Consider the following 19,893-nt stretch of genomic DNA (forward strand, 5'->3'; position numbering starts at 1 on the left):
CAGCCCAGTGGAGGCCCAGATATTTCTTCAACTTAGCCTTTAATTGCTTACCATCAAGCCCATAATAACCCCAACTCTTTTTTGGTCAATCTTTTTCCACTCTTGGCCCAACCAAGACACCAACAACTCTGGTCCATATCTTATAGCACCCATCATACATTCATTTTTATAATATATTAAAATAAAACTTGTAATAGTTTTAGCATTTTCCATGAATAATTACTAGTAGTTTCTTTTAACACACAAGCAAAATGTGTGTGTATACTACTACTATTCTAATATTAGTCCACTTTTCTTCCCTTGGCTGATGCTTCCCTCCGAAAGGCCCAGTGAAGGCCCCAATATCTCTTCATCTTAGCCTTCTTCTAATATAAAGCCCATAAAAGGCCCAAACTCTTCTTGAGCTAATCTTATTCCCACTTGACCCAGCCCATACTAAAATCAAAATAAAGCCCAAATGTTTAAAGGCCCAGCCCATAAACAACCCCTTTCTTTCCTCGATTCCATTTCCTTCACGAAGCAAAGAAAGAAGTAAAACCATGGCGGCTAACTATGCGAGAAGAACCCTACAAATCTCTTCCAAAACCCTACTGAGCTGTACTTCATCTTCATCTTCATCTTCATCTTCGTCAACTACTTTCGCTTCCAAAGCTTCGAGATTGAGTGGGCTTGGGCTCGCCTCTGCTGGGCCCAACTCTGCTTCCCGACTCTCTGTTCACAAGCGCATACTCTCCAGGTTGGTTCTGTTTGGTTACCGAGAATTTGAGGAAAAGAGTGGAATTTGCATTTTGGGTTTGTTTTATTTTATGAATATTGACCAAGAAACCTGACCAAGTTTTAAGCTTTTGTTAAGTCCCAGATTAGAGTAAATGTTTGGTATTTAATGTTCCAGTTTAATTTATCGTGCTTAGTTTTCTTAGCAACTAAATGGAGCCTTAGATATATGTCTTGTTTGTGTGGTACATTAGTTTAGTAACTATGTAACTTGTTAAACTATTTTTGGGCTATTTCTTTGTGTTATTAGATAGGTTGTAATGTAAGACTTTTTTTTTGAAGCTTATTAATGTTGGTGTTTTAGGCTTCCTGTGGAGTTGTCTGGTGTGCAGCAATCTCTAATGCCATTGCATAGTGTTACTGCTTCTGCATTGTTAACTTCATTGCTTTCTGTGTACAATGACAACTGGGGGTGTCTATCAGAAGGTATGCTTCAAATTTCGAACTTTCCTTTTGGTTTGGTTTCAATTATCTTCAGGTGGTTGACAATTTGATGTATAGTTTTGGATTGTGGCCTTAAATATCTATACATCTACTTGTAATCTCTTGAGGGTCATATGCTTTGTGGAAAATGGTCAACGAACTGACCACTGATTCCCAGGGTTTTTTACCTTGTTCATATGGATAATAATGGTTTTGATCATAAAAAAGAGAGGAATATGTTGGATGGGTAGGTTAATCTTTTGAGGATGCGAGGGAGTATTCATATGAGTTTTCAGAGTGGAACTTTGGGGTTTCTCACCTCTAGGGATGAAGGGATTATGGCCCTTTTGTGGCTGTATTGTTTGAGGAGCTGAGTTGGATGCTTCCTGCTTAGCTTTGGTGGTTCAACACGAATGTAACTGGAACCTTGACATCACCTAAAAAGGGACCCATCTTTAACACTGCTGAAATTTCTTTCATATGCAGATGAATTTTTTTGAGGAAGGCTGTAAAAAATTAAGTCATGAATTCATTTTGGCCTCTTGTACTTGCTGTTTCACTGTAAACGTGACATAATGTTCAAAACAAAAAAAATGGCTTGTGGTCTTGGTGGCCTACAATGTTCTTTACTTTATTTTTGGGAGAGGAAACAATGCACACTTTGTCTAGACCTTTAATATCTGGTAACACCTTTTATGTTGAAACAAATGCTTTTGCCAAAGCAAGCGGACGAGTATCTAATGTGAGATGAGGTGGCATAAGAGAGGACAAGAGATAGATGAAGACAGAGGTTGCTGTGATATGTGCAGGATGAAATGCAATTGCACAGTTTTAAATATATTAGCTTTCTTATAGAAGTCATATTTTAGTCCCCCTGAAATAAAGGAAAAGAAAAAATCATTATTTGTTTAATTTTCTGTTTATTTTCAAACTTCTAGTATTCTTGCTATCCAAGATGGAAGAAGAGGCAATATATCAATTATGTGGTCCATGTCAAACAGTTATGTCTCCCTAGATCATAGTATTTCCTTTTGGCTGCATGAAGTGTTTGGTTAAATCAAGTTTATGTCTCCTATCATCTATTTTTGGATTTCTGATTGCTGTTGTAGACTTCTGAAGGTAGTTGCTGTTGCAAATATTTTTTGTTCTTAGTTTCTCTTTATTGTGACACAAGTTGCCTTTATTTCAAGTCATTGACTTTTTTCTTTTTTTTGCTGGCAGGATTTGCAACAACACTATAATATGGCCAACGCGTTCTTGTTCTAGGTACCACCCAAAAGTTCTGCATCATATTTTGTTTAATTGTATGTTTCTAATTTTGCTGAACTAGATAATTAGCTTTTGCAAGAGATGGTTACCCCTCTCTCTCTTTGTTTTTTGAGTTTTTCACTGTGTGATGATGATGGTGACATTCACCTTCACTATATTTACTGCTTTAGTGTTCTGAAAAGGAATGGGTCTTTCCCAATGAGTAACACTGCAATTTGCCAAATTTTATTTTCCAGCATAATTGGTGAATAATTTTGTATGGTTATATTTCGGATTCACCTTCAAGGGAAAATATGAAACACGATTTGTACCATGGATTATGGAATACATAATCATTATTATCTTCATCAACAATTCAAGATGAGATATCCATTGGCTAATAAAATTCTTATCCTAGTTTCATGAACTAAACGAACCCTTCAGGCTTCTGGATTTGGATCAATGTTGGTCTCTTTCCCCCCCTTTTCATGTTCTGTATTTGTATCTTATATGCGTTGCTGTCTAATAAAAAATCACCATGATGCATCCTCTAGATGAGGAGGTAGTAAGTTTGTGGACCTCACAAGCTGTGATGAAGCGGCTGCATAAGGTAATTTTTTGCCTAGACAAGCAATGTCTTTTTTGATCAAACTAGAATTGCTGGATGAATCCATATATGAATATCTGTATTGAATTCATACAAGTTTGTTTTGGGCTTGAATCAATTAAAGGGCATGTGGTTGCCTAAAAAATGTTTATCCAACCTGTTTTTTGTTCTTTCTTTTTGGGTTGGCGCAGAAGGCAATTCAGTCCTACAGACCAAAAGTTCTACCCCAGCATACGCATCTTTTAGATTTTGTTTCCTTAACCAACACTTTCACAATACCATTAAGAAGCTATATTTTTTTGCAACTTGGATAAGAAAGTGGAGGTATGATTTTACTTATCAAAAAAAAAAAAAGTGGAGGTATGATTTTCATATGAAATTAATGAACTCTAGTTCAAATGGTTTTTCCTCCTCTTATATAAAATTGTGGGTTTAGTTTAATGTGTTTAAGCTATTAAAACATAATAACTTTTTTGATACTACTATAGTTGAGGGATAAAAAAAGGAAAATTTCTTACAAGCCACATTGTACATTTACACACTCGATATAAATCTCGGTAAGCGATTCTTTCTTTGATATTTTACGCGTGCTAAAGCCACCCCCCAAAACGATGTCATTTCAAGTACATCTCGAGCCTACTACAAGCCTACAAGTTACAACTACAAGAGCTGCCTGGCAAAAAGGCTTTTCAATTATTTAAATCACTTGATTACTCGTGCAATAGACGGATTAATTAAAAAATTTATGCAATTTTTTTATTTTTAAAAAAGTAAATATTATCAAAACTATCATAAAAATTAGTAGCTATAATTAGTGAGCTACTTAAAAGTTAAAACTATCTATAACTATATATATATTGAGCCACAAATACATGCACTGTATGTAATGCTCAAGATCTATTATATTAAATTATTTCAAATTCTTGGAAGTATAATTTTAGATGGACTAAAATTATAAATTTCTTAGAATTTAGATAATAGAAATTTACACTAAATTCTTCTAAGAAATTAATTTATATATAAAATTCTTGTTGGAGTAGAATTTTTATAGAGTTGTAGATAAATTAATCTATCCTAACAATTTATAAGAATTGGCTTAGGTTTAGTGCTCCTGTGCACTAGATGAGTTGGGATTTAGACACATGTCAAACACTTGTCACGTGACTCTATCTCAACGAGTCCAGTGCACAGAAGCACTGAACCCAAGGCTTACCCCAATAAATTGATTTAATAATTACTTCACTTACAAAGATTATAGTCAATTGACATAACTATGATTTATTCTTTTTATAAAACAAAATAATATAGTTATTTTTTAAATTTAAGTTTAAATAATTAATAGTTAAAACTTAAAAGATAGAAAGAAAAAATTGTTGAACTCTTTCTACTTAAATCCTAAACTCCTGTCAAGTATCTTATAGTTCAAATAAATGACACGTCTAGATATTTCCAAAACCTTAAACATTCAAGATTTAAATCCTGTTATAATAATTATCATATTATCAAGAAAAAAAAAAAAAAAAAAGAAGAAAAAGAAACCGAACCTACTGAAACCCAAACCCATATGGACCAAATCCGTTTACATAATATCGGACCACAAAAAACAGCCCAATTACCATATCCTTATTTGAGAAACCAAAGTAATCCCTAATTTACAATTCACCCAAATTTGATTTTGCTTCTCATTTCTTCATTTGTTCTTTTTCGTTCCCTCTCTTCCCTCTGTTAACAACTCAAGCTCACGGTGCCCAAAACCCATTTTCAATGATTCGGGTCCGCTGAAAAGTAAGTTCCTCTCTCACTCTCTCTCTCTCTAGCAGCTGTTTTTTTATCGAATTATATTCGGGTCTGATTGGATTGTGGGAATTGAGTTCCAATTATATGATCTTGATTTTGGGGTTTTTAAGGTATCTTTCCCCCCTTTGGTTAGTTCTTGTTATATCTCTAACAGTTAGCTATTGCTTTGGTTGTTGGTTTTTATTTTTTCTTAAAGATCCAATGTTGTTGTTGTGTTAATGGATGAGTTGGGAAATGTTTAAGTGTTTTATGTTTTATTCAGTGTTAATTGAAATTTTGAAGTTTCTCTCTTACATATGTTTTTTTTTTTTTTTTTTTTGGGAGCCCACATTGACAGGTTTATGGTTAAGTGATGAAATTTACTATTTCCAATTGATAATTTAACATGTGTAAATTGTTTTATAACTCTTAAGTGATTTCATGGTTTTTTTTTTTTAAGTTGGGGGAACCAATTGAGCTATGAGGCTCATTGCAAGTGACTTTCATGGTCTTGTTTTGATAAGATATCCCTATATTATGTGGAAGTATTTTTTTTTTTTTTTTTTTTTTTTTTGGGACTAAGCTATGGAAAGTGGGAAATAGTGCTTATGTTGCCTAAACTGGACATGGGAAACTCATGCTTAAGTGAACTTGGTCACTCACTTCAACAAGAAAATTTGATGTATTTTCATGTTTTGGTCTCAAAATATGTCGTAATTTGTAAATATTGCATTGAGATTTATGTTAGATTTCAATTTGTTTCTCTTTTTCTTTAGCATATGATCTCTTCTTGGTCCTTGAACTGCAATGACCAAGAAGACAATTTACACCATGTAATTTTTTTTAAATTTAAAGAGAAACAAATTATGTGTCAGGAATGTATGCTATGATTCCATAATGTACTTACAGCAATGTTGCTATGTTTTTGCAGGAAGTTGATATCGATTCTCACTACCACATCGGAAATATCCCTTCCTATATATATTCATTTCTTGGATAATCTTTTTTTTAATACAAACAGAAAACCCTCTAACACCGATAGTAGAAGCGTTTTTTCTTTTTCTTTTTTCTTTTTTTCTTTTTGCTGATTCTCAAATTCAATCTCAAAGTTCTCAATCCACATTAATTTCTCTCTCTGAAAGCCTCAATGGATCTCCTCCAAACCTACAAAGACCAAAATGATGAGGATATTGGTGAACTAGAGGACCAAACCCAAAACCCTATTTCCACCACATCATCCCCCGAGGCCTCCCCACCTCGTCTCCTTCCCGCCAAGTCTGCAGCACCAAAGGTGGATGACACCATGTTGGCCCTCACAGTAGCTCAAGCCCACCAAGCCCATTCAAGGCCAATCGACCCAGTCCAGCATGTTGTTGCCTTTAACCCCACCTATGACCAGCTCTGGGCCCCCATCGTTGGCCCAGCCCACCCTTATGCCAAGGATGGCATCGCCCAGGGCATGCGCAACCACAAGCTCGGCTTTGTTGAGGATGCTTCCATTGAATCTTTTGTCTTCGACGAGCAGTACAATACTTTCCACAAGTACGGCTATGCCGCTGACCCCTCTGCCTCTGCCGGCAACAATTATGTTGGTGATCTTGATGCCTTGCAAAAGAACGACGCCATCACTGTCTACAACATTCCACAACACGAGCAGAAGAAGAGGAAGATTGAGAAGAAGGAAACAGAGAAGGAGGAAGGCAATGACCAAGAAGAAAATGTTGATAAGATTGAGCTTCAGAATCCATCAACTGACACTTGGTTGATGAAGAATAGGAAGAGTCCGTGGGCAGGCAAGAAGGAAGGATTACAAAGTGAATTGACAGAAGAGCAGAAGAAGTATGCGGAGGAGTATGCAAAGAAGAAGGGTGAGGAGAGAGAGAGAGGCGGTGAAAAGGGTGAGATTCTTCCAGATAAGAGTACATTCCATGGTAAAGAAGAGAGAGATTATCAAGGAAGGTCTTGGATTGCGCCTCCCAAGGATGCCAAGGCCAACAACGATCATTGTTATATACCGAAGAGATTGGTGCACACTTGGAGTGGCCACACGAAGGGCGTGTCTGCAATAAGGTTCTTCCCAAAACACGGGCATTTGTTATTGTCAGCTGGGATGGATACGAAGGTGAAAATATGGGATGTGTTCAATTCGGGCAAGTGTATGAGGACCTACATGGGTCACTCCAAGGCAGTGAGGGATATTTGGTTTTGCAACGACGGGACAAAGTTTTTGACGGCTGGGTATGATAAGAATATCAAGTACTGGGACACAGAGACAGGGCAAGTGATATCTACTTTTAGTACCGGGAAGATTCCATATGTGGTTAGGCTTAATCCGGACGATGATAAGCAGAACATTTTGTTGGCAGGGATGAGTGATAAGAAGATTGTTCAGTGGGATATGAATACCGGACAGATTACACAGGAATACGATCAACATTTGGGGGCAGTGAATACTATTACATTTGTTGATAATAACAGGAGGTTTGTGACTTCGAGCGATGACAAGTCACTTCGAGTATGGGAGTACGGGATACCTGTGGTTATAAAGTATATTAGTGAGCCTCATATGCATTCTATGCCATCCATTTCACTTCATCCCAGTACAAATTATCTTGCTGCACAGAGTTTGGACAATCAGATTCTTATATATAGCACAAGGGAGAGGTTTCAGCTCAATAAGAAGAAGAGGTTTGCCGGGCACATTGTGGCAGGGTATGCTTGCCAAGTCAATTTCTCACCAGATGGCCGGTTTGTTATGTCAGGAGATGGTGAGGGTAAATGCTGGTTTTGGGATTGGAAGACATGCCGAGTTTTCAGAACTCTCAAGTGTCACGAGGGAGTGTGCATTGGGTGTGAGTGGCACCCATTGGAACAAAGCAAGGTGGCAACTTGTGGCTGGGACGGATTGATTAAGTACTGGTAAGTTAACCTCTCATTTATTTATCAAAAAAAGTTAACCTCTCATTCATTATTGTGGACTCATTCATATATGCATCTATTTGGTACATGCTGACTTATCTGCCTTTGATAGTCATCTTTCTAAAACTTGCACAATGTATATTTCAATCTTTTAGTGCTATTATATGGTACAAATAATTGTAGGATTATTATAATGACAAGTTCTGGGTATTTTGTATGATGACTCAAAAAACAGAACATCCCTGGAGTAGATGTCCATGTAGATGCAGGGTTTGACTTTGTGACATCATTCTCATCAATTTGTGTTCATAGATTGATTTAGGGAACCAAAAGTTGCTGTCTGCGGACCGTCCGTTGTTTTCTTTTTAACTGGCTGATTTCTTTCTCACCGATTTGTGTTCATAGATTGATTTAGGGAACCAAAAGTTGCTTTCTGCAGACCCTTAGTCCATTTGTGTGCTTTTTTAAAAGGCTGGTTTCTTTCTTTCATTTGAGGCTATCTTCTTCCTCCTCATGAAATAATATATCTTTCTGATAAAAAGATATTTATTTTAAGCTTTCAATCATCTAAGGATGTCCAACTTGAAGCCTTAATGAGATGAGGGGGCTGACTGACCACAGATCCCAAGCAACAAATGCTTCAACATTCTGTTTACTCAGATGCCTGCAACAGCTCAATATTGTTGTGGTTATCCTGAGTGTAGGGTTCTATACTTCATTAAAAACTTTGTAACTGAAGACATATAGGAGTGTAAATTATTAGTTGCCATTATCTGCCTTGCAAACATGGTGGTTCCTTCCTCAGTTATCTTCCACTCACAGCAAAACTTTCATTCCATCAACTCACCTCTCTCCATAAAGCAGGGCAAGAATCCTCTTTTTTTATACTTTGACACCAAGAGCAGATGATACAATTACTTCACATTCTACCAAACACAAAGACACCCAAAATCAAAAAGAAAGGAGAAAAATTGGGCCATGTTTCCCTAGAGAGGCCTCCTTCTCTCAGGCCAGCAGTCTTCTACTTCTAGTCAACTGCTCCATGACGGGCTTCCCTCTTTCCTGAGCTCTACTCACTCGTCTACACTCCAACCCAGCAAGTAATAATTGCAAAACAATCTTTCCTTGCCTCCATTAAGATTTAAAACTTGTCATCCCAGGTGATAACATGCCTTTTTTAACATTTTATTTTGCAAATTCTTCTGAGGACTTGCTTCAAAGCTGCTGAATTAGACACTTATTAGCTATGCATATGAATGCTCTCTCTCTCTCTCTCTCTCTCATATATATATATATATATATATGATGCGGGAGACGCAAGAAAATTATTATTTAGTATTATTTGTGTTTGCAAGTCAATTGTATTTTTATGTTTTAGGTCTTAGTAGTTTATTAGGCTATTAGTATTCTAATTTGGAAGCAAGGTTATTTTTGTAATAATGCAATTAGGGTTTCCTAGCCAATTAGAACTAGGGTTTAGCAATCCTTTATAAGCAACCTATTGTATTTCTTGAGGAGATAGTTGATATGTTGATGAATAAAAAAATTGGCCGTTTGGTCTCTTTTGGTCTGGTGCTGACTCCATGTCTACCCTAGGTACTGACTCTTAGTGGTTTCCCCGCTTGGTGCTAACTTCAAGCCAAGCCTAGGTGCTGACTCCTAGGTCATATCTCTTTATTTTCCTATTGTTTTCATTTTGTTCTAGTTGTCCTGCGTCAATATATATATGTATGTATGTATATATGTATATATGTATCTGTATATGTGTATATATATATGTATCTGTATGTATGTATGTATGTATCTATCTATACATGTATCTGTATGTATGTATGTATCTATATATGTATATATATAAGACCAGGACAATGAGTGCTTGCACATTGAATTGCTTGTTTCTTATGTGCTCCTAGCCCTCCTAGTCAATTAAGCTAAGAGTTTCATTGGAACTACTGCCCAAGTCATGGATTGGAATCTATTAAGAATATTTTTTTTCCTATCAAAAAAATGTTTTTAAATCATTCCTATGCCTGTTCTCATCATCATTAAAAATCCCCAATGTGGCAGTCTCTTGGGGACATCATTCCTTGGTCTTTTGTTCAGATTAATTAATTTCTTACTCTATAAAGTTTCTTCCAACTCTGTATGCGTGCGTGTTCCGTGTCTGTGGAGGATATATCCTTCAAAGTGCAAGATGATGCAACTAAAAAAATGTGCATTATCTATCAGTAATCTAGATTAGCAAAACATAAGGTAATAGGACTAATGGCGTTACAGGAAGAGATGACTTCCACATATATTATGCATCTCTTCTCATAACCGCAAGCCCTAGGAGATTATAGAGTTGCTGCTTCCATCATTTCCATTACATTCACTGTTAACATCCACCTTGCTACACGTATTCGATAAAAGAGTCTCTATCTTTCAGGCTTTGTTTATGCAAGACATCTAAAAGATTCCTTAAATTACAAAATTGGTAGCATTTTAGCTTTTGGGCTTTGAATCCAAAACTATGCCACAATATTAGAGGGTTTTAAAAAAAAAAGGAAAAATCATGTTGGCCCATGTAAAATGCCTGAAGCTTGATGAGTTGTCTAATGTTGTTGCAAATATTATTCATGAGTATCATAAGTATGTGGTTGTTACTCATCAAGGGTGTTGTAACCATGCAATGGTGCAACTCTATCGTGCTCCCTTAGCATGATTTGTAAGGGTTCCATGCCTTTGAGTCATTTTTACCAAAGTTATAGTGGTTGGCCAAGATAAAGTAAATTTAAGGGGAGAAATATATGTTTATAGAAATAATAAGATAAATTAGTAACTCGTCAAAAAATAGCAAGATAAATCAAAGATTCCTTCTATAATTGCGTTCTTTGATTGGACTGTAGCATTGGGGAAAATTTTGACAATTGACAATTTGTGGAGAAAAAATGCTTGGCTTTTGGATTGGTGTTATATGTGTAAATGCAATGGTGAATAAGTAGACCATCTATTACTTCACTGCCCAATTGCTACAGAATTGTGGTATATGGTGTTGGGTTTATTTGGAGTTTGTTGGGTGATGTCAAAGACTGTGGTGGAGTTATTAGCTTGCTGGCCCAGTCATTTTCGGTGTCATCAGAATGGTTATTTGTGGATGGCTGCCCCGCATTGCTTGATGTGGTGTTTATGAAGGGAGAGGAACAATCGTACTTTCAAAGATACAAAGAGAACTATGCTTGATCTCAAATTAATTTTCTTTAGAACTTTGCTGGATTGGATATCTGTTTTGCATAGTCTGTCTTTATGGTCTATTATTGATTTGATAGATTTATGTAATTTGTGTGATTGATTGTATAATCCCCAATTGTATACTTCCTGTATAGGGTGACTCTATTTTTTATATGAATAAAAATTTTATTACTTATCAAAAAGAAAAAAAAAAAAGAAGTGTAGGTTTTAGTCAGTTTCACTTGAATCATCATCATTCAATTTGCTGGCTGTCTGGATATGATCCTGCCTTTGGCTGTCACTCGTCTGCTATTGGCTTCTTGCTTCTTTTGCATCTTCATTCTGGAGAACCATGCTAGGTTACTGGTGATTCATGTGACTTATCTCTCTTAATTTTCAGATCTGATGAAATCATTCTTCGGCTACCCTCTACTCTCCTTAATTTATGTGGTGTCTTAAGATGCGTTTCAAATTATCACATTAAACCTGAAGCTGCAACTGCTTACACACACAACCACCCTCATGTTAAATACTTTTTGTCTTTCACATTTCTCTTCCTATGTTGACTTGCATGATGGAATGATGAATCTATTTAGCATTATGGAAACTAATTTATTTATTTATTTTTTTTTTAAATCTGGCTTTCAGGGACTAGTTGCTTTTCTGCTCTATGTTGCAAGGTGTGGATATAATCTGATGAACCTATCTTGGATATACCTGCTAGAAGACTAGAGGAGCCAAATTGTGGTTTTGAAGTTAAATATTGTGATGCAGGTTCCTTAATTGGAATGCGGGTACACTTGTTTGGATAAAGTTAAGAGATAGGACATCAACATCACAACGATGGTGGACAAATTTGTTCAAAATTTTTGATTTAGTTTAGTTTCATCATCAGGCATGTCATCAAGTAATATGCTGGAAATGTACTTCAACTTGTATAACAGTTATTTTTTTACCTTTGTAGATCTGTTGCTTTTTTCTAGCTGATTTATGATGATTAGAGCAGTTTTTCAGTTGTGCTATGGTTTGCATTCTTATCATCTTCTTTTATGTGCTTGTTCTATTCCTCAAAGGTATTTACACAATTCGTCTTTCACAAACGCTGATCAAGCATGATTTCCACTCTCAATTTTGATAGTCTAACTGCAGATTTAACAATTCAAGTTTAATAGAGACAGGCTTGTGAATGATTTTTGGAGTACATTTTGTAAAAGTAGAATCATTTTAAAACCCTTGGAAAATCCACAATCAAATGTGACAATGCATAGCATTGGTGAACCAAATGCACCTTTAAAAAAAAGGCTCCATTAACGTCTATTATTTCAAACCCATTACTCACAAGTATTTCAAAAGTCTCTTATCCAGTTAGCTAAGCTTTTTGCTCAAATACTCTAGTTTTTTGCTCAAATACCTTTTGGATAAAATTTGGCAACAAACTTGGTTATAGCCTAAGATTATAACTTTACCCCCCCCCCTAAAACTATCTTAATGCACACTTACCCCCTCAAATTATACTATATTTTACACTTACCCCCCAAACTATGAGAATGCACACTTTACCTCTCTAAATTATATCCTCTTTTACACTTATCCTCCTAAACTATACCCATTTTACAATTTATCCCTTAAACTATGAGAATACACACTTACTTCCTACAATAATTATCCATGGGATGAGATGCAAGTGTTACACAAGTAATACTTAGGGGGTTAAGTGTGCATTCAGATAATTTAGGAGGTAAAATGTAATTTTCAGCAATATCTTTTTATTTTATGTGAATTTTGAAAATCCACACTTAGATTACATTTTCTTCTTATAAAATTATGCATAAAAAATAAGTTTATAAATAAAATAATAAATAATATTTGATTAGCATGAAATTTGACATATGTGTTAAGAACATAAAGAACATGCAATTTAATGTTAATTTTTTTAGTGGGATTTCTAGTTTTAGGCTATAACCAAGTTGTCCATACTTTTTCCCCATGTTCGGCTACTCCTTTTAATTGAGCCTATCAATTGAACATTCTAAATTTGGTGGTGCGACGTTGTATCGAAAACTATAGTATAAAGCATTCACATCATTTTATGTAAAAAATATTATCTATTTTAATAAAGCATCTATTTTAATAAAGAATTCATCATTTACTATTTTCCTTCACTCTTGAAAAATGTAAAGAAAAAAAAATATCATTTTGCATAACTTGTTTATTATCTGATCTGGGTAATTTTTAGAATTTATCAGCTATATTTTGTACTTTAGTCCTATTTTTCATGACTGGTGCCTGCGAATACTCTAAATTCTAAAAGGCTTTGCAATTTCTTTGGAGGGTACTAAAAACTATTAGTACTAAAAACTTGAGTTCCAAATTGATTTCATTTTTTTTTTTTTAAATTCTCATGGAACTAAAGTTTAACATACACGGGTTTTATTCAATAGTTCTCCTAAATTTAAAACTGAGTTTGTGTAACTTGAGTTAAAAAAAAAATATGCTACAGTCTAAATAAGTTTGTCACCATGTGTTTCTCCTAAATAATTTGCTAAAATTGTGAAATTTGGCAAAATTGGCCCCAAAGAGCGAGTACAAATAAACAGGCGAACTCACTCCTCTCATCATGGTGTGAAAAGTGAGAGTGAAACAAAAACGATGGGAAGTATGTGGATGATGAGGCAGGTTAGCATTAGAGTAGTAGCCTCAACCAATTCTCTGCTTCTATCAAATTCCATAGTCACCTCTCAATTCCCCATCTCTTTCTCCTTCTCCTCCTTCTATCCCAAATCACAGTATCTCATTTCCCTCGTCTCCTCTTCTCAACGCCACTCGCTTTCAACAACCGCCGCTTCTTCTTCTTCTTCTTCTTCCTCCTCTCATTTCGGTCTGTCATTCTTTACTATTCCTTTAATTTTTATTATGTCTGACACCCTTTGGATTGCCTTTTTGATTTCCAACTGCTTTTTTATTTTTGTCAGGAGATGTTGAAGAAATTGTAGTTTCGAAAAATGGCTCCAACTCCAAGACCCTTCTTAAAGGGTTGACATACTCTGAGTTTGAAGTAATGTTTCACCTTTCTCTTATTCTTATTATCTTGGGTTCTGTTTGATTAGGCGTTTTAAGATATTAAAAGAGCGTTTTTAAAACCCAAAACTCCATTTTGCAACCACAACACCTCGTAACATGCTCATTCAAATGCACCCCATATCTTTGAGCTTGAAGGGTTTTTTTTGGATTGAGATTTTGGTTTCATTTTCTTTCTCTAAGTAGCTTATAACAAGTACAGCAAACATAGGCTTAGTAATATTAGATAATGAGTTTTTTCATGGGAAATACATTAAAATTCAAGACTTTACATTCTAATACTGAGAGAGCCTGCTTTGACAGGATTGGGTTCAGTTACAAGGTTACAGGCCTGGTCAGGCCCTAATGTTATGGAAGCGCCTCTATGGGAATGACATTTGGGCACATCAAATTGATGAGTTGGAAGGTTTTTCTACCACTTTATCACTCATATATTTAGAATTTTACTTTGTTGATATCAGTTGATTGATTCAGTATGTATGTTTGCTGCTTTTACCATCATTCTAAACAGTATTATACTTGTGTAGGTTTAAACAAAGATTTCAAGAAAATGTTGAGTGAAAATGCTGAATTCAAGGCATTATCTTTAAAAGAAATTCTCACAGCGTCTGATGGAACTAAAAAGGTAGATATGATCCTTTCCTTTTGTTTGCTGTATTGTTCAGTTATATAATATTCTTCTAGTTCTATTTGAAAATGTTACTTTCATTTCTTGAGAATCATCTCATTGATTGTGAAAAATGGCAGGAGGTTGCAGATTTTATTCACATTGGAAGATGGGCAGGTGATAGAGACTGTTGTCATACCTTGTGATAGGGGCAGGACTACTGTTTGTGTCTCCAGTCAAGTGGGCTGTGCCATGAATTGTCAGTTTTGCTACACTGGAAGGCAAGCCTTTATTCTTCCTCTTGGTGCCATGCTTTTGACATTATTTCTATTTCTAAACCTATACCTTTATTGCAGGATGGGTTTAAAGAGACATTTAACTGCAGCTGAGATAGTAGAGCAAGCTGTATTTGCTCGGCGCCTGCTCACAAGTGAAGTTGGTTCCATTACCAATGTCGTATTCATGGTAGGCACAAATTTCCAGACAGGATTTCAGAACACTAGGGTTATTTACCAGCAAAACGTAATACAAATATCACTTTTTTTTTTTTTTTTTGGGATAGATAACAAAAAATTTTATTAAGGAAAAGAAAAAGGAAAAAAATAGCCACACTCAAATCATATATCAGGATGCACAGGCTTTCATCTATTAGACCCTGTAATTTGCTTGAACCGCAATGGTGCACTAACATGTTTTGCATTGTGCATTAACTAATAACTTTAATTCAGGGAATAGAATAAATGTTCTAATTTTGAAGCACATTTGGTTTGAATTGTCTATAGAAGCATGTTATATGTTTCATTTATGTGTATGGGTATTTGTTTCCCAATAATAAAAAGAGAAAATATGTCTCTTTGTTTTTAGAAAGAATTTCATACATCTTTTCAGATAATAATTTAATTTAGTTGAAGGGCTTACTTCAATTGTATCTATGATACAGGCAAGTGTAGCATGCAAACAATCTTGACTAGCCCTTTCAAGACTGCTTTAGCTTGATTGTATCATGATTACGTGATCCTTACGCAAGACATTGCTTGAATATTTAGTTCTGTTCTGCTAACTGTATCTTCTTCATCTTTTTATGCTACATCTGGAAGTTTTCATGGATTTTAGGTTGAAAAGACGAAACAGAGTAGTGTAAACATATATACTCTCTGGTTATCTAATAATATGTATAAATTTAATTTTGTAGGGAATGGGAGAACCACTACACAACATCGACAATGTTATAAAAGCTGCAGACATTATGGTGCATGACCAAGGCCTTCATTTCAGTCCTCGCAAGGTCACTGTCTCAACCAGTGGTCTTGTTCCCCAGCTGAGACGTTTCCTCCATGAATCCAATTGTGCTTTAGCTGTTAGTTTGAATGCGACAACTGATGAGGTATTTTACTTTCAATTTCCATTTTGATATATGGGACATGCTCATGCATACAGAAGATTTACTCTCTTGCACCATATACTTATCAGGTCAGAAACTGGATCATGCCAATTAACAGGAAGTATAAATTAGGATTGCTTCTTGAGACCCTTCGGGAGGAACTTCGCTTCAAAAATAACTACAAAGTTCTATTTGAATATGTAATGCTTTCAGGAGTTAATGACAGGTTGGATAAACCTATCTGCTTTTCCACATTGTTTGACTTGGATATATTATTTATTAGCTGTTTCCAGTTGTCGTGCAATGCTGTTGCACCATTGTACTTCATTCATTATAAAATTATTTATGGCTCATTTGCACTAGATTTGACATAAGCAACATTATGTATTATTACACGAATGAGCATCTGTTGATCAAAAAGATCACCCTAAGAGATCAGGTTTAGAAAGACAGAAATTTTCACACTACCAAAAGACCAATGTTTTAGCACATGAGCAGTTGGTATATAAGTATGACTTAGATTTGGCTACTATGATGCCCCCAACTTTGGCTGCTCCGAGTCTCTTATCTGTGCAGCCTTTTTTTTTTTTTTTTTTTTTTTTTGGGGTGGGGTGGGGGGGGTGGGGGGGGGGGGGGGGGGGGAGATTTGACGTTTCTTGAAATTGGATGGGTTCATGGTAGGTTTAAACCAAAGATGTCATGCAATTGCTTTGTATGACCATGTTCATATTATTTAGCAGTGATCTAGTGATGCTTCAATACTAGTTAGCATACTTTTGCCAACGAGCTATTGATGTAATAGATATGCAGGTTATTCACTTTGTAATCCTGTTGACAGTTGTCCCCAACTATCATGCTATCATATGCTGCCACTTCGTCACTGTCCATCCCTCCTCAATGGCCTGAAATTTTTCCAAAACTAATCAAGAGTCTTGTTTTTGTACATACCTCTTTTACTCTCAAAAAAGAGATGCTAGCCATATTTATGTTAAAACTGTAGTCATTGATTTAGTCTCTGTATATTTATTTGCAGCATTGAGGATGCAAAAAGACTTATTGATCTTATTGAGGGCATTCCATGCAAGATTAATCTTATCTCATTCAATCCTCATACTGGATCCCAGTTCCAACCAACCAGTGATGCAAAGATGATTGAGTTTCGAAATGTTTTGGCTGAAGCAGGGTGCACTGTGTTCTTACGACCTAGTCGAGGTGATGATCAGATGGCTGCCTGTGGTCAGCTTGGCAATCCTGGTGCAATCCAGGCTCCATTGCTCCGTGTGCCAAAGCAATTCCAAACAGCATTGAATATCTCTGTGTGATTATTTTCTAGACGGGTTGGGTGAAGCAGGTTCTACTGCTTTCATGGATACACGAATGCTAGTTTCTCATACATTGGATCTGTATGTGTAGCGGCTTCTCACATGACGGCGAGCTTGATATAGTTGACCTCATTGTAGTTTATTTTTTCCTTTTGGTAATTACAGATTTTTCCCTTTCCTAGGTTGATATTCGCATGGCCTTGCAGCCCTAATTTATGAACTAGATTTGCACATGCATGCACCACATTAATGCCTTAAGAGGGTTGTCATTACCGTTACCTCCCCAAATAGAGTTCAGAAGATTCAATTGAAAGAAGTCAGTGGATTGCAATAAAGATTGGATGCTACGTCATTTTAACGTAACTTTGTCAGTGGGTTAGCATGACTTTTGAGTGGAGTTTCTGATGTGTCTTTATATTAAAACCTCTTTTCTTCTCCTTTGTGTGTGTTTGTTTCTCAAAAAAAAAAAATCTGTCAATGGGTTGCACTTGGACCTGCACTGTGGAGTCATGGCACAAAAATTGTGTCCATAAATTTTTTTCTCAATTATTAAATCCGTGTTCCCCACTTCGACAAGACTTACCTTCATTTGGATGGGTAATTTGTGGTGAATCAATTGGGCTTTTAATTTGATTAATTACATCAAAGTTTGCTTATTTCTATATTTGTTCAATTCAGAGACCTCAGTTTCAGTTTAGATTGTATATTTATAATATATACATGTATTTGGCATATTGATTTTTTTTTTTTCATTTAATAGATTGCATAGAACTTTTTTGATTATAGTTGTCAATGTGACTCACTCTTCTCTTATTTAAAAGAACATAAGAAGCCCAGAATGTGTTTGATTATAGTCGTGAACAGACTCCCACTATTTTATTTCTTCATAATTTGTCTCTCAAAATTTGTTCCACTATTTTTTGTTTTCAAAATTTTGTTTGAAAATGTCAATCAAAATTTTTCAATTAAAGTCTCAAAATTATCAAATCGTTTTAACATAAACCTTGTTCATCTTCATTACTAACTTATGTTATTTTGGATAGTAATGTAGAATGTAATGTTCTAGAGATAAAATCTTTCAGCTAACCTCTAATTTGGGTTTAAGCTATCACAATAAGCTCCATCACTACCAAAACCCCCAATTCCTTGATGTCTACAACAATATCTTGTCAATTGTCAAATGGATTAAACTTTCTGTAAGTTACTTTTCAATTGGGAGAAATTTAGTCCATCGATAGGATTGTTAAAATGGTCCTCCCAATCAATAAAATATTACCACTTGTATGGGTATAACTTGCCTCTCCCTAGTAGGAGCCTTTGTCTCTCTCTCGTGTAAGGGAGTTTAGTGCCTCTCTCAAGTAGGAGTGTCTACCTCCCATAGTTTCCGTGTAACTGTGGGTTGAGTGGAGAGTTTTAGGAGTTTTCTTTGTGCATGCGGTCAGGTTGCAGTCCTTAGTTATGGATCAAGTCATCTTGGATGGGCTGCAGAATTTGCAGCTCACCAAAGAAGAGGAAGAGGGCATTCAAATATCAGCTTCTAGCAGAACAGAGAGGCTGGAAGAGTGTCATCTCAGTTTGTTCAGAACACTCTTATCTGATCGTCAACAAAATTTACGAGCGCTTAAGAGCACACTACGATCAGCGTGGAAAATGGGATCAGATTTAATGATCGTGAAAGTGGGGAATGATATCCTTCAATTTAAATTCAATTCTAACTACCAAATGGAATGGGTCGAGAAGAATGGGCCCTAGAATTTTGATAACAATCTGCTGCTACTATGCCGGTAGAGGAAGGGATTAACAGTCACGAACATCGTTTTCTCTCATTCGCCATTGTGGGTCCAAGTATGGGGGATTCCATTTGAGCTTAAGGTGGAGGAAACGGGTAGGGATATTGGGAACAAGATGGGCAAGTTTATTGAAGCTGATAAAAGAGCTTGGCAGTTGGAGCAGGCGAAGTACATGAGGATTAGAGTGGAGCTGCCACTGAATAAGCCTTTACGAAGGGGAGGCTATTTGGTGAATGGAGAAGGGGAGAAGGTGTGGGTTATGTTCAAATATGAAAGGCTCCCAACTGTGTGTAACAGGTGTGGAAGATTAGGCCATGATGACAGGCACTGTGAGGTTACGGAGCCGGGGCAAGCGGTAGAATATCAGTATGGCGAATGGATAAGAGCTAATGGAAGCTCTAAAGGAGGGCCGGAAAAGGTAAAGCTGAGAAAGGAAGTGAACCGGCCATCAAGTAATGACGGGCGACAATCTGTGGCTCAATCAAAAGGAGCGGAGGAAGCCATGGCTGGCAGTGGAGAAGAAGGTGGAAGCAGTACTGTGGATCAGATTACCGAGAAGCAAGATGGAAGGGGTGACGTGGGCAGTGATGGACGGACAGCAAATCAGGCGGCTGGTCACTCTGGTGGATGGGACAACTCAGCGGTAAGTCCACCAAACGCTGAGATGTCTGAGCTTACACGTGCTACCAGAAAATTTTTGAATTTTGAAAATATTGGAAGTGAAGGTGACGTGCCAGGAATAGACCAATCAATAATGG

The 19,893-nt window shown here is 36.2% G+C and overlaps 3 protein-coding genes across 4 annotated transcripts; all 3 read left to right on the forward strand.

The window, feature by feature from the left end:
• Positions 1-489: 489 nt before the first annotated feature.
• Positions 490-2,832, forward strand: LOC115981703 (protein NUCLEAR FUSION DEFECTIVE 6, chloroplastic/mitochondrial). The gene is made up of 3 exons (XM_031104024.1): positions 490-736; positions 1,079-1,200; positions 2,419-2,832. The coding sequence occupies exons 1-3, from the start codon at positions 540-542 to the stop codon at positions 2,436-2,438; spliced, it is 339 nt and encodes a 112-aa protein (XP_030959884.1). The 5' UTR covers positions 490-539; the 3' UTR covers positions 2,439-2,832.
• A 1,865-nt stretch (positions 2,833-4,697) lies between these two features.
• Positions 4,698-11,972, forward strand: LOC115982638 (pre-mRNA-processing factor 17-like). 2 transcript variants are annotated; one of them, XM_031105288.1, is made up of 3 exons: positions 4,698-4,837; positions 5,760-7,747; positions 11,606-11,972. In XM_031105288.1, the coding sequence occupies exons 2-3, from the start codon at positions 5,976-5,978 to the stop codon at positions 11,610-11,612; spliced, it is 1,779 nt and encodes a 592-aa protein (XP_030961148.1). In that variant the 5' UTR covers positions 4,698-4,837; positions 5,760-5,975; the 3' UTR covers positions 11,613-11,972. The 2 variants fall into 2 exon arrangements, with proteins under 2 accessions (XP_030961148.1, XP_030961149.1); XM_031105289.1 differs by lacking the exon at positions 11,606-11,972 and having other exon boundaries at positions 5,760-7,751.
• Positions 11,973-13,530: 1,558 nt separating this feature from the next.
• Positions 13,531-17,840, forward strand: LOC115982643 (dual-specificity RNA methyltransferase RlmN). The gene is made up of 9 exons (XM_031105298.1): positions 13,531-13,835; positions 13,930-14,012; positions 14,339-14,441; positions 14,563-14,660; positions 14,793-14,923; positions 14,999-15,107; positions 15,835-16,026; positions 16,113-16,249; positions 17,057-17,840. The coding sequence occupies exons 1-9, from the start codon at positions 13,607-13,609 to the stop codon at positions 17,343-17,345; spliced, it is 1,371 nt and encodes a 456-aa protein (XP_030961158.1). The 5' UTR covers positions 13,531-13,606; the 3' UTR covers positions 17,346-17,840.
• The last annotated feature ends 2,053 nt before the right edge of the window (positions 17,841-19,893 follow it).

Source organism: Quercus lobata, chromosome 3 (assembly GCF_001633185.2).
Source record: "Quercus lobata isolate SW786 chromosome 3, ValleyOak3.0 Primary Assembly, whole genome shotgun sequence".
In the NCBI taxonomy this organism is placed as follows: Eukaryota; Viridiplantae; Streptophyta; class Magnoliopsida; order Fagales; family Fagaceae; genus Quercus; species Quercus lobata.

Excerpts from the sequence above, each read along its gene's own strand:
- LOC115981703 (XM_031104024.1), top strand. The coding sequence starts at position 540 with ATGGCGGCTAACTATGCGAGAAGAACCCTACAAATCTCTTCCAAAACC. Across the intron at positions 737-1,078 it reads CACAAGCGCATACTCTCCAG|GCTTCCTGTGGAGTTGTCTG; the intron begins GTTGGTTCTGTT and ends TTGGTGTTTTAG. Across the intron at positions 1,201-2,418 it reads CTGGGGGTGTCTATCAGAAG|GATTTGCAACAACACTATAA; the intron begins GTATGCTTCAAA and ends TTTTGCTGGCAG.
- LOC115982643 (XM_031105298.1), top strand. The coding sequence starts at position 13,607 with ATGGGAAGTATGTGGATGATGAGGCAGGTTAGCATTAGAGTAGTAGCC. Across the intron at positions 14,661-14,792 it reads CGTCTGATGGAACTAAAAAG|ATTTTATTCACATTGGAAGA; the intron begins GTAGATATGATC and ends AGGAGGTTGCAG. Across the intron at positions 15,108-15,834 it reads TTACCAATGTCGTATTCATG|GGAATGGGAGAACCACTACA; the intron begins GTAGGCACAAAT and ends TTAATTTTGTAG.
- LOC115982638 (XM_031105288.1), top strand. The coding sequence starts at position 5,976 with ATGGATCTCCTCCAAACCTACAAAGACCAAAATGATGAGGATATTGGT.